General features: G+C 42.7%; 2 protein-coding genes across 3 annotated transcripts in view; one reads left to right on the top strand and one right to left on the bottom strand.

Moving 5' to 3' along the window:
- On the top strand, positions 1-10,136 carry STOML3 (stomatin like 3). Its single transcript, XM_059466348.1, has 7 exons — positions 1-601; positions 3,990-4,093; positions 4,713-4,785; positions 5,993-6,075; positions 7,772-7,975; positions 8,965-9,099; positions 9,511-10,136. Exons 1-7 carry the CDS (start codon positions 520-522, stop codon positions 9,709-9,711), a joined length of 882 nt encoding a protein of 293 aa, XP_059322331.1. The 5' UTR covers positions 1-519; the 3' UTR covers positions 9,712-10,136.
- Positions 10,137-11,545: 1,409 nt separating this feature from the next.
- The window catches only part of LOC132070211 (complement C4-like), a 52,761-nt gene continuing 46,400 nt past the window's right edge, over positions 11,546-17,906 (bottom strand). For both annotated transcript variants that reach the window (XM_059466864.1, XM_059466865.1), the window contains exons 39-42: positions 17,733-17,825; positions 16,934-17,017; positions 13,029-13,161; positions 11,546-11,882 (exon numbers count right to left, since the gene is read on the bottom strand). In XM_059466864.1, the coding sequence (XP_059322847.1) occupies positions 11,744-11,882; positions 13,029-13,161; positions 16,934-17,017; positions 17,733-17,825 (449 nt within the window). In that variant the 3' untranslated portion in view covers positions 11,546-11,743. The remainder of the gene's footprint in view (positions 11,883-13,028; positions 13,162-16,933; positions 17,018-17,732; positions 17,826-17,906) is intronic.

The following is a 17,906-nucleotide window of genomic DNA, read 5'->3' as shown; positions in this document are numbered from 1 at the left end:
TGGTGAAGTAAGGTTTTTCTCATATTTAATCTAAGCCTCCCCTGGCACACCTTGAAGCCTTTTATTCTTATTATTGTTTCTTGATAGAAGAGACCAATCCTCACTTTGCTACAACATCCTTTTCCTTTCAGGCAGGTGTAGAGAGCGTTGAGATCTCCCCTGAGCCTCATTTTCTTAAGGCTGTACCTCAGATGCTGCTCACAGGACTCACTTTATCTTCCTGGCTTTTTTGTGGGTGTTTTAATCTCTAGTGATGGATTCATAGAAATTATTTCCAGCTTGTATTTTGTGGGGTCTAAGACCCGCTGGGACAAGTGCACCCCAAACAGAGGACAGCCAGAGAATACATCCAGCTACACCAGAGACACAAGACTTGGTGTTTGGGAACATCCTCTCCTCACCAGGGTAACCAACTCCCAGAAGACACCAACACAAGGGATTTCTCCTTCTCTCATCCTGCCTCTCTCTTCTGCATCTTGCACAAGCCCTGCAGTTTCAAGGTTTGCTGCTGTCTCATCTATGAGGGGATCAGAGCTTCCCTCTAAGGGGATGGATCGCCAGACAGAGAGACCCAAGAAAATGAACACAGAACATCTAATTGGTAAGCCTTGTTTTGTGTATGTGAGTGGGTTTTTTCTCAATAATATTAAAAAGGAGCAAAACTAACCAAACAAAAAAGTACATTTGTTTTACACTTGATGTCTGATATAGACTGTAGATGAAAACTCAGAATGTGCCACTGTAAGTGACAGAGCAAGTTGCCTCACACTGCTTGCCAGGATGCATCAGCATCTACCTTCTGCCAACGTGACACCATGCATGAGAAAGACTGATTCAGCTATTGATACGCTTCTGTATGGAGGATGGACTGGAGAGAGGAAAATAGGATCTAGTTAGGGGAGACAGAAGAATTTTTCAGCCCTTAGGAAAAAGCAGAAAGGTTAGAGCAGAAAGCGTGGTGGTTAAAGAGGCTGAATCTACTCCATCTTTTTGTTGCTGCAGCAGGCCTGGGAGATTTTTGCCCACACTGAGTTTTTCATTTGCTTTCCAAGTGTTAAACCCACATAATGAGTTTTTTTACCAGGTCTGTTTGTGATGTACCCTAATGAGTGCATTAAGATAAAATGAAGTGAATCTTATTCCATCACCTTGGAGTTTTTCCACAACTGCTGAGTGATGAGCTCTCACATTTTGTGGTGCATTGCAGCTCCTGATTTGCTCTGGACTAAAGAGTCAAGTGAGGTTTTTCGGTGGTTATGAGTATTATAATCCATATACAGGCATGGCAAACCCAGGTCAATTATACATGGGATTGTGACTGCTTCTTAACTATTGTTTTTTTTCCAGAGTCTTTAATTTGTTGTGTGGTTAAATGGTTTGAAACTTTGGGGTATTCAGAGATCTGTTGTGGCTTGGGGGGAGCTAGGAGTTTCATTCAAAGAATGAAATATTTTCCTGTTCTCCTTTTCTGATTGTAACCTACATTATTAGCTGACATCAGGATCTCTAGGACAGTTCTTGTGGAGAAGGATTCAATTGTACTTTGTCAAGTTTTGGATGCATGCTTTTTGTCCATGGTGGTTAGGAGCAATATCTTGACCCCTAACTCTTCTCAGCTGCTTGAGCATCAATCTGCTGAGTGCTGGCATTTCTTCCCATCTATTCCCCTGTCTGTGGATTGTGCCATTCTCACCAGGCATCTTCACAGTGGGCTCAGGTGGATGATGGTAGATGATGCTACAACCCAAAATTGTTTTTGAGGAGGTTATTCATAATCAAATTTATCACTGGAGAAAAATATCTTCAGATATTTTCTGTTAGCTGGTAATTTATGTGATACTAAGAGAGAGTAAAAAAGCTTAGTTCTGCTGAACAAAACATCCCTTCATGATTAATTTGCTCAGATTTCAGATTAAGAATTATGAATGATGCCTATTCTGTGACTTTCTGTGATCTCTTTCCACTGATTGAAAGACACCTGACTGTTGGTATTTTATGTACCTGTTGTAGCCTACACCACTAGTGTAATGTAATGTAAGGAGAACAGATAACAGTTAAAGGGTTAAAGATATTCACAGTAAATGCTAATAATCCTGTTTTTATACATATGCCCTTAAGGTTTGCAAAGTAATTTGCTTAGGGAAGCTCCTCAAATCAATTTTGCCACTGATTGCAAAGTGCCTGATGATACCTCATAAAATAACCAGGGATTTAAGATTGCTGTTTTTTTGGGAAGGGTGAGGAGGAAAGCTGGGCTCCTGATGCACCAGTTCTGTGCCCAGCTCTCAGGGAGACCTGAACCAGGGCCCTTGTGAATGCAAATGTGTTCATTTGTGAGTAATCCAGTCTGCATCAGGGGCCTCACAAGCAGAATGGGCAAAGTTGGGAGCAGCCAGGGGCTGGATGTCACATGTCACATGTCACACCCAGGTGTGCAGCCACCAGTGCAGCCAAGGGTGGATGCCACATGTCCCATGTCACATGCAGGTGTGCAGCCACCAGAGCAGCCAGGGGCTGGATGTCACATGTCCCATGTCACATGCAGGTGTGCAGCCACCAGAGCAGCCAGGGGCTGGATGTCACATGTCCCATGTCACATGCAGGTGTGCAGCCACCAGAGCAGCCAGGGGCTGGATGTCACATGTCCCATGTCACATGCAGGTGTGCAGCCACTAGAGCAGCCAGGGGCTGGATGTCACATGTCACACGTCACACCCAGGTGTGCAGCCACCAGAGCAGCCAAGGGTGGATGCCACATGTCCCATGTCACATGCAGGTGTGCAGCCACCAGAGCAGCCAGGGGCTGGATGTCACATGTCACACGTCACACACAGGTGTGCAGCCACCAGAGCAGCCAAGGGCGGATGTCACATGTCACACGTCACAGCCAGGTGTGCAGCCACCAGAGCAGCCAGGGGCTGGATGTCACATGTCACACATCTCACCCAGGTGTGCAGCCACCAGAGCAGCCAGGGGCTGGATGTCACATGTCACACATCTCACCCAGGTGTGCAGCCACCAGAGCAGCCAGGGGCGGATGCCACATGTCCCATGTCACACCCAGGTGTGCAGCCACCACTGCAGCAGGCACAGCCCGGCCATGCACAGGGACCCAGGAGGAGCAGGGGCTTCAGGAGGGCTGTGCTGTGTGTCCTCCTGCCCCGGGGTTGCTGGGAATGTTCTGACAAACCTGTCAGTCCTGCTCTGCCAGCTCCTGCCTTACGGATCAGGGAGCCTCCTGCTGTTTCAGGGTCCTGACAAGCTGGTTTTTTCTTACAAAGTATAAATTGAATTGTTTCCTATTTCTCATTTCTGTCTGCATGTGAATTTTATTTGGTATTAGAAATTTCCAGTCCTGCCCTACACCTTTGAAATAACTTACTTTAAAACTGCCTTCCCTTCAGGCACTAAAACAATGAAATTAGTTTTATATTTGTTTTATTTCATTAGAATTAAATTTTGGAATGAGATGAGCTGAACATACCAATATAACTGCTTAAAATGCTTGGGCATGCATTTTGACAAGAACTAATTTTGAAGTTTATGGTCCAGTGGATAGACTGGTCCATGAATATTCCTCAAAATGTCCATCTAAAGAAAACAGGATTTCCCCTCATTTACCTTGCTTCTTGTTTCACACAAACTAAACCCTTTGCCCCACCCAACAGTTTCATACTCATGGTTTCACCCGTTCATTTATTTCTCCTTCACAGCCCCCAGCTTTGGTAATATATTTAATTTTCCTCTTTTTTTTTCTGTGGCAAAAAAGTATTTTCTGAGTATTTTCTAATTTTCTGTGCTGACAGGCCATAAAGCTGAATGTTTCGTTTGGTTTTTTATGGCTTTATGGCTCTTTTGGAAAGAGGAAGAGGGAGTGAGTTTCTGTGGACTTTGTGGTCCCATATAATTGCAGCTGGGCTAGATGTACATCCCTGGGATGACTTCTCAAATTTTGCATTCATTGCTCTTCTTCATTATATTTTTTACAGCTGACAGGCAGGAAGGAATTGGCATCTGTGGCTGGATCCTGGTTTCACTTTCATGCCTCCTGGTGCTTATTACCTTTCCTATTTCCATCTGGGCATGTGTCAAGGTAAGCTAGCAGGATTTGAAGCACATGAAGAATGCTCTATTATCAATGCTGTTACTTTTTTACTGATTTAGTTTAGACAAGGCACCTCACACTCACATTTTGGGAATCATAAGGGTTTGTAGCAAAGATGAGCTCTGGAAATGAGATCCACACAGGTTCTTCCACAAATGTTCTGTGTTGCCACAATTTCCTCACTTAATTTCTTCCAGTCCCAACATTCATAATCAGTTAAACTTCCAGCTAAACATCAGTTGGATGCCAGGCCTTCAGTAGTTGTGATGCACTAAGTGATGGTATAGATTACCTGAGGTCAGAGCCCCTTTGCCTACAACTTCCCTCAGTGTGCTGCTGATGTTGAGAGAGCTCTGGGGTTTTCTTTTTAGATCACTATTAATATTTTAATATGTGATCTGTTTTGTAACCTGTTTCCATGGGCAGGGGCTGAGTTTTTCCAGCAAATCATGAGTCAAATAGAAGACATGAAGAAAGTGATTTGCAGCTTTGTTGCTTCCTATATAATTTGTACTTTCTTCACATTTAATATGGGTGCCAAAAATTAAAGACCAGGGAATGAAAATAGAATTAGTTGTAAAATTCTAAATTTAAAATATTTTCCTAGGTTGTCAGAGAATATGAGCGTGCTGTTGTATTTCGCCTGGGACGCATCCTGTCTAAGAAAGCAAAGGGACCAGGTGAGTGCATGCAGTTTTTCTCTGGTAAAGTCCTCTGGATTTGTTTGTTATTACAATGCACTCAGACCACATAGAGAATTGCAGAGGTTCCACGAAATCCTTCTTTATAGAGTAGAGGGGAATGAGAAGGTCCCCTCTGCAGTTCCTTTACCTGCAGAATGTTTACTTTTCTTGAGAGAAGATACAGCCCCCCTCCTGTCCTAGCACAGAAGTCTGAGTGCCTTGATACCAGGTGTGATTTTGCTGCTGAGCAATCTGGGCAACAGAAGGATGAGTTCATGCTGCACACACTGTCAGGAGACTGCAGGGAGGTTTAAATGCAGGATTCAGGTCTGTCATGGTCTGTTTTGGGTGATCGTGGCCTCTTTCCCTGCACCTTGCTTCCAAGACAGCTTTTTGCTGCCAGCTGCTTAGCTGTCCTCTGCCCTGAAAATGGTAAATGTGTCAGGGCAGGGACACTCAGCAGCTGCACCAAGGCTGTTCCCTAGGACCAGCTTACAAATCACAAACCAAACCCAGCTGCATGAGGAGTCTGCATTGGTGCAGTTACCACCTCTGGGCAATGAAAAGGGCCAACTGGAAATTGAAATAACAGGAAAAAGACTTTTTCAGGTACTGTCCTTCCTCTTGAATAGTAGTCATGTGGTCCAAAGAGCAGCTAGGCCTGTACAGGGCTCTTCTGTGTGGCTCTGGGCACCAAAGCAAGGTGCTGAGGTTACAACAGAAGATTGGAAGTTTTGTCCAGTCTCCCTCTCCAGTGAAGGAGAGTGGAGACTCCTTCACAGGATTTGTCTCATCTTGGGACAATGTTCCTCATGTGTGCAGGAATAACCTATGTGATGTCTTTCCTGAGGACACATACTGAACCATACATGGCTTGTGATTTAAAAAGGGAAAATTTAAGGCATGGAAGGAATTTTTGCCAAAAGTCTCATGGCAGACTTCAGACAAGAGCTTCAAGCTGCCCATTTCCACACAAGAGTCCTAGGTCATTAAGCTCTAATGAGTTCACATTATTTGCAGATATCTGCACTACCCTCTGTTATTTGAAAATACAAAACATCACTGTTGTCATATCTTGTAAGCAGAAAAGACAGCTGCAGAGATAAGGCAGAGTGTTATTCCAAATGCGTCTGTTTATCTCTAGGATACCTGGATCTGAACTTTAGTTTCAGAGGTGTTTCATCTAATAATTTTTATTTTTCAGGAATGATCCTTGTACTTCCATGTACAGATACATTTACCAAGGTTGATCTGAGGACGGTTGCCTGTAAGATTCCTCCACAAGAGGTAACTTCTCTAGCAGCCATCTAAGACAGGAACAAAAGATGCAGCAGATTAATGTAATAATAACATAAAAGTAATGCATGTTTTGTAATTTTGCCACACTGAGCTACCATATGGAATTTAGCTACCATATGGAACTTAGCTTTTCAGCTGTATCTTCTGCATTTCCAGCTGCTTACAACGCAACTTCTTGCCCAAAGAAATTATAGGTGTGCCATCCCTTGGAAGTGTTCAAAGCCAGGTTGGATGGGGCTCTGAAAAACCTGGTCGAGGGGAAGGTGTCCCTGCCCATGGGAGGCAGGTTGGAACTGAGTCATCTTTAAGGTCCCTTCCAACCCAAACCATTCTGTGATTCTCCTAATGAAAATCTGCAGGTGCATCCCTGCAAGTCAAGCTGGTGTTCAGAACTGTGATGTCAAAAATAAGGGAAGGGAGTTACAAGCATGAATGTGAGACAGGGAGGACAAGACAGGAGTGGGCTACAAAATTCCCAGTTGCAAATTAATGTCCTAATAAAATTGGATCTGACGTGTAGCTCACCATTCAAAAGAGAGGCAAATTAACCATGGGTAACAAATCCCATTAAATTAACAGAAATTATCAGACAACATTTCACAAAACTCAGGTCCAAGCAGGAATGGATAGAGGAAGGAAAATACATCCAAGTAGGATATATCTTCTGGCATTTGTTGGCAAATTTTGACTGCAAAATTTAATCTGAAGGATGAGTTGTTGAGCAATCCTCTTCTGATCAAGTTTTGGTTCTGTGTGTCCTCAGTCCCATGGTAGAAAAATTCTTCTGCTTATGGAGTTGGCACTTCTGTCCCCTTCTTTAAACAAAGAGCAGAGGGAGAAGAAGCAGCTCCAAGACCCTTTGCGCCCCCAGAATTTCCTATTGTGCTCCCTAGGAGATGTTTTTTGGACTATTATCTTTTTGTAAACAGAAAGAGCCTTTTCTCAGAGTACAGGGTGCAGGGGTGTGTGATGTGAAATGAAAAATGGCTCCTGCAAAATGTGAGGCTAGAAAGAAGATGGTTGCAGAACTTGTAATGTATAAGGCTTAGCAGCTTTTGGCCAGGCTTCTGCAGCATTTGGCAGGCTTTTTGTGAAGCATCCCCTTGCAGGCAAAAGATGCTGAGGAGGGAAAGTGATAGTGGAGCATCATCAGTTCTCCACTGAGGCCAGCTGCCTTCTGAGGCAAAGAAGCTTGTCTGGCAAAAAGTGACAACTCTTCTATGAATGGTTAAATATTTCATTCAGTTTCTTCTCACAATTTCTTGCACTTTTTATTTTAGTGTGTTGATATTTCTTAGAAATACGTTGTTTAGGGGAAGTAGCACAGATCTTCCAAGCTGCATGAAATGTATTAACTCATTAATGGACCTTTCTAAAAGAAAGGAAGAGAATAGCCATCATTTATAGTTGCAAAACAAATTAATTCAAATTATGAGATTCACTTACAATTGAAGCAGTTATTTAGAGGATTTGTAAAGTATTTTCCTCCAGCTTAAACTTTGTTGATGCTGGACAGCTCTCTTGATGTCATTTCTTGGGGGAATGACAAAGAAATAAAGAGAAATTCTTAGTTTATTTGAATTATCCATGCCTTTTACTCACTAAGGGTTAAAAAAAAACCCCTTCCTAAGGCAAGGATGTGTTGTTGGATCTTTCTGTGACTGTGTGCATTTCTCCAATGCAGATTCTCACGAGGGATGCTGTTACTGCCCAGGTGGATGGGGTGGTGCACTACAGGATCCACAGCGCTGTCAGTGCTGTTGCCAATGTCACTGATGTACACTCTGCCACCTTGCTCCTGGCACAGACAGCCCTGAGAAACGTTCTGGGTACACAGAGCTTGGCTCAGCTGCTGGCAGGTCGTGAGGAGATTGCACACAGTATCCAGGTAAATCTGGCACTCAAAATTCGCAAGCATGGAGATGTCTTCTGGGGAGTAGCAAATTAGAAATTATCTCTCTGTTTTTTCTTCAACAAGAATAACAAAATCTCCCTTAATTTTTTTTTTGTTTTTTTCAATTATACATCTGATTGCATAGAGTCAGAAAGAGTTATTCTAAAGGTATTTTCCCAGCCTCTTGTAGCAGAGTTATCTCTATCAAAAAGCAATTATAATTCTGAAATTATCCAGTGATTAAAAAAAATCAGCTTAGCCCTTGCACAGAGGCAGCTGCAAACATAGGGAAAGAAATCTGCTCAGAGGAAGTGCTGTCTTGAGCAGACCCTTCATTGAGGCAAGACTTGTATATCTTGTCATTACAACTAAGAGCACAAAACTGAGTTGCTGTATGCTTTTAAATGCCATCTGGTTTCTTTTTTGATTTGGCAGCTAGGCAGAGAGCAGAGGAAAAATCCAATACCTAATTTGCTAATTTCAGTCAGAGACAAGGCACGGTCAGATCAAAGAGAGACTGTACCCTCTGCAGCCAGGAGAGTGGCCATGCAGAGAAAGGGTCATGGTGTGGATTGCAGGAGAGCCCAGGAGCCAGAGCCCAGATGAGTTTGCCAGTGCTGCAGAGCTGTCTTGTGTCTCACCCTTAGTGTGCTTTTGCTGTGTAGTGCTGTTTAAGGAACTTGCTGTAGTATTTCTTTGTTAAAGGGAGAAGTTCAGTAACTGCCCACCACCTAAGGAGAGGATGGGGGATCATAATTTAGGAGGCAGGAGAGAAGCCCCACAGGAGACACTGGTGTTGCCCAGCAGGTGTTTCCTGAGGCTGTGGTACCCACTATGCACACACCATGCTGGGTGCTGGTGCCCCTGGAGCATCCCTCTTTCTGCTGTGTGGTTTGCCCTGTCCTTCTGTCCAAGCAGGGCACACCACATGGCATTCCCTCTGCCAGCACTGTGCTCTTCCTGGCGTGTTGTTTGTCCCCAAGGCCACCCTCGACAGTGCCACGGAGCAGTGGGGAGTCAAAGTGGCCTGTGTGGAGATCAAAGACATTCGCATCCCCATGGCCATGCAGAGGGCAATGGCAGCTGAAGCAGAGGCTGCTCGAGAGAAAAAAGCTAAGGTGAGACCCGTGACAGGTGACACCCACCTCCGGCCTTTCATCTTCTCGTCAGAGAACCACAGAATTGTTTAGGATGGACAAGACCTCTCAGATCACCAAATCCAACCCTTAAACCCAGCATTGCTGAGTCTACCACTAAACTATGTCCCTAAGCACCACATCTACATACCCTTTAAATGACCCCAGGATTAGTGACTCCACCGCTTCCCTGGGCATCCTCTTCCAATGCTTGACAACCAAATTTTTTTCCTAATATCCAATAAGAACCTCCCCTTAGCAACTTAAAGGCCATTTCCTCTTGTCTTATGATTCCAGGTGTCCAAGCTAGTTGGTTTTCTCCTCATTGTAAAGCTGGATTTTCACCACTATGGGCAGCATTTCCATGCCATTTCCATTTCTGTTCCTTTGCAGGTTGTGGCAGCTGAAGGGGAAATGAATGCTTCCAAAGCTCTCCAGAGGGCCTCCATGGTGCTGTCTGAGTCTCCAGCAGCTCTGCCCCTGCGTTACCTGCAAACATTAACAGCTGTGGCAGCACAGAATAACTCCACCATTGTCTTCCCTCTCCCTATGAATATGTTTGGGAGTTTGGGGCAGAAACGTACAGGGGGATAGAGATTGCTCTATGCTAGATCCTAGGCCAAGATATTTAAAGGTTTTCCTAGGAAGCAAAGGGGACCCAATTGGTAAAGTTAAAGTAGAATCATGTTTATTACCTCTGCCCCCAAAATAACTTTAATAGTCACACACAGCTCCCACATTGAGACTGCATTTGCAACGTTCAGACACTAAGCAGTTCCAGCCTAGACTCACCTGCAAGTAAAATGGAAGAAAATATGTAAAATGTATGTTAGATCTGATATAAAATTTTAAAGATGTTTTCACCACGAGTTTACAGTCTTGAGTGTTGCAATTATTTGGTGATTTGTTTGCCAGACAAGAACTTCTGAGCTGTTGATATACTCCACACAGCAGAAGGGTCAGACACTGGTTTTAACTCAAGCCTTGTGGAGTGGAAAGGAAGGATTTGGCTCTTAACCTTAGAGGTATTCTTTCATAAATATTGGCAAAAATTACTGGATAATAGGTATGTCAGTGCAACAACCTATTCTTTATCTTATATTAATAGAAATTAGTACTTGCTTTACTGACCTCAGCTGTATTTTGCCATATCACTGACATTTATATAAGCTGTGTAATAAAGAGAATGTATGACCAGGCATTACAATCACATTTCATAAATGTGAAAGCTTGGGCAAACCTCAAGGTCCTCTGTCAATTTAAGTGTCTGTCTTACACCTTCAGTAGGTTTCTTATCTTCCTTTACATATGTCATGAAGCAATCATTGAGGTTTTTCCTGAAATGAGCCTTCCCTACCCTCCATCCATGTAATGCTTGGAAGAGGAAGATGTTGCTGATATCCAGGTCCAGCTGATGCTAAGTTTGAGTTTGCAGCCTTCAAAGATAGCTGTTCAGTTCTCAGTTCAGGCACAAGGCAATGAACTCTCTTCTGTGAATCTGAAATTTCTGGTGATGGAGCTGTTTTGGTAGGTGCTGCTGCAGTGTAATGTCTTGGCCACATGAGCATCACTGTTGCCCTTTCTATCAGTAACATCATTTGACTCCAAATTAACCACCTCAGCATGGATCTACTAATTATCATATCATTGACACAGGCCCTTCTTATTTTTACTGCAGTGTAGCACAAGCAGTCCAGGTGGCAAATGTTTGTGCTCAGTAGCTGCTGGCACAAATAGTGGTATGAGCATGTGAGGATGGTGACCTACCCAGTTCTTCTCTGCTTCAGACATGACTGCCAAATGGCATTTTGCTGGCAAGCTAAAGAAGCAAAACCTGTGCTTGAAAGTCATCTGCTTATTAGTGTTACCAAAACATTTTCCACAGACTTTTTCTTATCCCGAGAAAAGAGCAGTTTTGAGTTAAACTCAAGAAAAAGAAAAGCTTAAAAGACATGTGGCTACAGAGAGCAATTAAAAGCAATTCTGTGCCCTCAGTGAGCTACCAGCCTAACAAGCCTGTGGAAGACTGCCTGTGGAAGAGTCCAGCACAGGGCAGGCACAATGTACCACTCGTAGTTGCAGCTTTAGAAGTGTATGGAATCCAGCCATGGGGTCAGCAGGACTCACAATTACAGCCAGAAACCAGCTGCTGTGTTAAGCATGAGTGTTGGTATCTCTACTCTTTCAGCAGCAGTGTAACACAGATAAGCCCATGAAGACCCAGTTTTCTTTTTGAACCATGAAAAATGTCTTTGTCTTTTTTAAAATATTTTTTTCTTTGCCCAGGACTGCAGGAATTATTCAGACAATGCACAATGTGTTTTTCTATTGACTCTCTGCAAGAAAATTGCACTGTTGTAGAATAGCTCATGGAGACACAAACTCCTGCTCTCTCTTCCCCAGTGTCAGGTACAATAAGCACAGTATCTAGTAGAGGGACTGCATTTTTATTATATTACTCACACACACACCCACAAGAGGATGCTTCACACCCCAATCAATGAAACAGCAATGGAAGCAGCCCTGCCATGTTTCAGGTGCCACTGGTATGCACAGGCTTTGCAGGAGGAATTCTGGCAGAAGGTGAGCTGCAGCCCCAGAGAGATGTGGGGGTCAGAGCCGTTGTTCAGACATGGCACAGGCTGTCAGAGGTGCTCAGGAAGTCCTGCAGGTGAGCACAGCTCTGCCGGCGCAGAGTGCTGCGGCACTCGCTGCCCTCCGGGATTTTCTCCACCCAGGCTTGTGCATCAAGTAAGTATTGCATCCTGAGGGAAAATGGCACAGGTAAAGAAGGTTAGTCATTATTCCTGACATGGAGCAATGGGAAAGTGTAATCCCTGATCTACTCATCCCTCCAGAGAGGCATCTCTGAAATCAAGAGTAATACTAGCCTAGAAACTTGTCTTCACCAGCAGGTTAACTGAGCTTCGATGAAAATCTGGGATGTGTCAGTGCCAAGCTAGGACAGACCTGGCTGCACTTGTGTTTTGAGTATGTCAGGTAAGCTTGAGCTGAGTTTCTGTTAGAGTTTCCAGAATGACACAAAAAGCCCAAGTGCACACCAGTGGGACAGTGTAGGGAAGTTTAGTTCCAACAGAGTGTACCCATGAGAAGCTGTGTAACTTCCAGTATTTCATGCCTGAACTGGGGAAGATGTTGGAGATTAAACCTCTGCAAGGACACCCCAGTATCTATCAGGCTTTTTTTGAAGCAGGCCACTGACCCAGGCACTCACTTTGGCATCATATAGAGATGGGAATGGGACTTTTTAAGGTTTTTAGGAAGTGGTGCTCACACCTTGATGGAGATCTCCTCCCTAGAAGCTTTCAGAGGCATTACCTTTGTCTAGTTCTGTGCAGGGAAAGGAAACATTTATGAAGTCTTCCTCCCTGAATATTTGAGAATGTCATACTAAATTCCCACTCAGATAAATTCCCTTTTATTCATCAAAGTGTGACAGTGAGAAATGACAAGAATATGCTACCCACATGCATGGTGTAACAGCAACCTTGGGAGCTGCTCTTAGTCACGGTCCCACACATTTCTTCTGCAAACACAGGAGCTGTTTAAGGCATCTGCAACAGATGGACTGGGTAGCTTATCCCATTGCCCTTTTCCAGCTGTGAGTTTTTAACCCAGGGGAACCAGGGCCAGATTTGATCCTGAGAGGTCTGGGAACCACAGATCCATGAGCCAATAGAATTGGATGGCTCAGCTCCTCCCCAGAGCTCTGCTTTTGCCTATAGAGTGGAACACTTTGCATTTTAGTAAATCCAGCAGAATCATCCCCTGAGAAATTTGATGCTTTTTTTTGCCTTTTCTTTCTGGAGGTATTCTAATAAACTGAGTATCCTCTGGGTTTATGGTCCAGGATAGCAGCTGCTGCTGCCCAGGGACCGTTTTGCACTTACTTGTTGTTGCAATCCACAGTTTGCCCATCTCTGCCCATGAGGAGGTAGCGTTTGCCAGGGACAATGTTTAACTGGCACATGGAGCGTGACAGGAACTGTCGGTGCTCACCCACTTGGATGCTTTCATCTGCAGCTGTGGGACAAGAACAGAAAACCCCATGAACTTTTCTAACAGAGAGAAGAACTGTAGCCCACAGGACACAACCCCCTGTGGTCATTTGCTCCACTGCTAAGCCAAGGTGATGTTCCACTTTGGAATTGGGCTTGTCAGGTGTCACAGACATATTTTCTGAAAAATCCTTTTGTTAGGATCTTTTTCTTCTGAGAAGCTGGGAAGCTTCAGCTTCTCGATGTTTTGCTGCTTTGGAATGTGATTTGGAGAATTTTTTACCCAGCATGTGAAATTGTTTTTACTTGATGACCAATGACAGCCACCTGTGTTGAAGCTGTGAGCAGTCACAAGATTTTATCATTCCATTCCTTTCCTTTGCTAGTCTTCTGATTAAATCCTTTTCTCTCTATTCTTTTAGTATAGTTTTAGTATATAATTTTCTTTTAATATAATATATCTCATATATAATAATAAATAATAATAAATCAGCCTTCTGAAACATGGAGTCACGATTCTCATCTCTTCCCTTGTCCTGGGATCCCTGCGAACACCACCACAGTCAAGTGAATAAATGGCCCTGCTATGGTAGGATACATTTCCCTTAGTGTGACCTGATAGAAAGAAAGTAAGCCACTTTTGACTTAATTTTCTTGGTGTTTGCAGTAATTATTAAAGGAGATGTTTTCCTATAGACCTTAGGACCTTTTAGACATTATGGAGTTTGCTTAAGTCTCAGAGAAAAGCCAAGGAAAATAGAAAACATGCTGTTTTCCATTTCAGAATGCTCAGGTTCAGGGTGCTCTTAAAAGCTAGCAAACTAACGCAAACTAAATTCAAACATTTTAAGGCTCAACAATGCGGCAGACAGTATTAAAATCTCACTCTCCTTAGTACACCTGACCAGAACTTTGCTAATGCAGCCTTTATGCTCTTCCCTCTGAATCTGATACACAGGACAATCTCCTGGTGATTTCCATGCTAAAGTAACTTAGATTCTGGATTCTGGCCCAGAAATTAATTAATTCAGAATTGCACTGCCAAATACAGAAGTGGGCATCCAAGGCAGATGAGGTGGCTGCTCAGACACTGCAATGACAGGAGAGCTGAAAAGATGCTTATTCATCTGACCAGTCTCAGGTCATGAGGACACTATGTTGTTTAACTAGAACAACAGTTTTCAAACTCCATTTGAAAAAAAAAAAAAAAAAAAAGCAAATAACAGCAATATTCTAATTTCTTACTCTCTTTCTTACTATAATTTGAAAGCTCCTGTAAAAATTCAATATTAAACCAGTTTAAATTACACATAAATTGCACCACAGTCTTTTTTATCAGTTAACAGAATCTTGCACATCATCTGCTCTAGTATAGACTATTATATTACAAGTATGGAAAGACTAGTAATCAAAATCCTAAAAGTAGAATGAAAATTGAAGTAGAATATTCTAATAGTAATTCAATTTCAGAGAATTTGGCATAGGCTGCTGATCTGTGAAACCTAGCTTTGAGAACCTTATCTAACACCTAGGTACAACTTGCATCAGTTTAATATATATTAATTATACATCTGCATTTTTAGTGAGAATATAAGTCCTGTAGGTTTTCTCACATAACCCAAGACCTTTTTGCTGTTCCTATGCTACATGGTGTCCTGAATTTTCATTTTGTTCATGGAATGCAGAGATGGGTCAGAACTACTTGAGAAAATTATGATGTTATGCCTCATTTGGCTTAAATTACCAAGGTGTTTCTCGGTTCATATATTCCACAAATGGCCTAATACAATTCAGACAGTGGGATCATAAGCATTTGTGTCATTACCCTGAGTGGTTATTATGTAATTTCCAATTTTAAATCTCCAATTAAAAAAAAAAAAAGTTGAAATTTTATGTTTCAAAGCATCCAAGTGGAATTTAAGGTAAATATTTACTTAGAGTTTTAGAATCTGTAATGGGAAATAATGTTTAAAAAGGGCAGCAGGGGGGGAAGAAGAGGGAAAAGAAAGATTCTGTGCTACTTTGTATGGGCTATACTGTTCCCCTAAAGGACTCCTGGAGGAGGGATCATAGGATGGCACAAATATTAGCCATCCAAAACATATACACTAATTCTGTCAATAACCAAAGTAATCTGAGAAGCACACCTGCAATATTCTCTTTTGCTGACTCCCTAACACAAATAAGTGTTTCCATCTGTCATCTGAACCAACCCTTTACTTCAAAGGTTGTTAAGGAAATAATGGCAGGGTCCAGAGAATGAGATTTTACCCTACTAAACTTGAGATTTTACCATCTAAACTTGGTGATGGCAATAGAGGCCAACCTCACTCAGAAGAGCTGCAGAGAATACAAGAGATAATAACACTGGTTCAGTCACAGGCTGATTTGGGTGCAACACCTAGCTTTTTCTTCATCCCCATATGTCTTTGTGCCTCCTGCCAGCCCTTCCCAAAGCCGCTGAAAGCTTCCTGATGCTCAGAAGCTGCATCTGACAGCATAAACCAAAAGGAATTATCAAGTATGTGGGAATAGAAGACATCCTTTCCCTTCAACTTCACATTCAAAGGATCTTTCTCTCAGCTACCAAACCCCAGAATTGCTCCAGTGCTTTCCTGCAAGTTGTGAGCACAAATGCATTTGGACCCAGAGCCCTAAAACCTTTAAATGCTGTAGGTATTCTCAAGAGATTAATAAAACTTTCCACTGGGATACCATAATCTCCTATAGTCAGTATTTTGACCACTAGTTACATTACTATTTCCCTCCATATGGAAAGCCCTGGGTATGTCAGATGCTCTCTCTGGAATCAGGAAGCATGGACTTTATTTTACTGAACATTGGGCACAGATCACAAGCTGTGTGCCATAAAGTACTGTGTGACATTGCCAGGCCCCTGGGCAAAGATTGATGGAGTGAATTAATTATTCTGCTCCAGAGAGGGAAGATTTCAAAACCTTTGAAGTTCCTTTTTAAAGGCAATCTCTGGCTGCCAAACTCAAAACTGGTGACTACATGATACCCCAGCAGCTGAAGTCTGGTGTGTCACCTGACAGCTTCCCCAGAAATGACTCTGAAGAGTATCAGTGCTCTCTGATGCTGCTGATTAAGTTCACATGGGGGCAGCTGGGATGGCAGGCTTGCAAAAGGACATTGAGAGCTGTGAAAACCTTTACACTGCACCTAGCAACAAAGAAACCTTTCTATTTCTTTAGCACAGTTATTAAATTGAAGTTCCAGAAGTTTTCCTGTCTTTATTGACCTCAGGCAAGTCACTGTGGACTGTTCCACAAGGGTTGCAATTGCTCAATAATTAATTGAGTAATAAGCACTTCAAATCTTCATTTAGTATCAGAAGAGAGGTCAGTGGCAGTGTCCACATAACAAAAATTAAGAATCTATCAACAGTCTATAAAACAAAATAGTTGATGCAGAAGACATAGTACCCCCACTATGCATGTGTTTGGAGGGGTTTTTCTTAGACTAGCTCCAGTTTGTAACCATGGACTCAACGAGTCTGGAATGTGTCTTCTGGTTTATTTTCATCTGAAATGTTTGAAGCTCGTGTGCTCTGGGACTGCACAACGTGAACCCAAAAAACTACCCTGGGGCTTAACTGCACAGTGAGGCAGCTGCACCAAACAAGCCTTGCAATAAATAAGCCTTCTTGAAAGCTTGCTGCAGAAATATATCTGACCCCGCTTTTCAATGGCAGAAAAAGGCTCATGCTGGCTAACATTTAGTCAACCCAGTGTTTCTACAGGTGAATGAAAGGAGTAAAACATTTTGATACTTACATGCTTTAAGGATCTTGTGGATTTTGGCCTCATAGTAATCAAAAACATTCTTCTTTGTACTGCCGAGGATCTCCACCTCGTATGCTGCAACAGACAACAGCTCTGTGATGCCAGATGGCAACATGGAATTGCATCCAAAGACTGAGTAACAGGTGTGCTTCTACCAAGTGTCTGAACAGAGGCCAGTGTACCATCTACTCACAAACCATGGAATTATTAATCAAGAGACCCTAGATTTGTATTCCTTTCTTTGTATGTTTTCAAGGAAGCTCCTCTGTGGTTAGGTTTTCACTCTTTCCTGTCCTTCTGTTAGCATCTAACTTACCAATGGTGCACAACTAGTTTTCCTTCAGTAGTTTATCCAACTTTGTATCCAAAGAAGAGGCCAGAAAGGCGAATTAACAGAGGGAAAAATATTCATCTAGCTCTGCAGAAGGAGCTACTGAACTATGGCATGCCGTGGAAACCCTATTCTTTTATTACATTCTGTAACATGAGGGATGTGATGGACTGGGGTACTGCATCATGGGTTTTTTTTAAACATAATAACATAATGTAACATAATGTCCACCCCTTCTACCCCCAGCATCCTGCTGCATCTTTCCAAGGCCTTTACTTCCCACTTGTCTGCCCTGATGACTACAACTGCACATGCCTTCATTTATTTCTCCTCAGCCTCTTGGCCACATACAGAAACCCTACTCAGTTCAGGAGAAGTCTGGGCACAGTTTAAGTTTAATAAGTTTATATTTATTAAAATGAATGATGCTGAAATTAACATCTGTCTTTCATGCCTTACCATAATCTGCAGTAGGCTGGTAGCAGACAAAACTAACGCGTGTGGTTTGTGTTAATGATTTACTGAAAGTGGATTTTTGTTTTGGGCAGGGACCTGGAAGGAAGAAAAAAATTATACACCACAATAGGCATGGATATGTAGACAGATTCAGTTTACACCTCCATATTCCCACAA

Source organism: Ammospiza nelsoni, chromosome 2 (assembly GCF_027579445.1).
Source record: "Ammospiza nelsoni isolate bAmmNel1 chromosome 2, bAmmNel1.pri, whole genome shotgun sequence".
NCBI classification, from domain to species: Eukaryota; Metazoa; Chordata; class Aves; order Passeriformes; family Passerellidae; genus Ammospiza; species Ammospiza nelsoni.
This window is presented reverse-complemented; position numbering and strand designations above follow the sequence as displayed.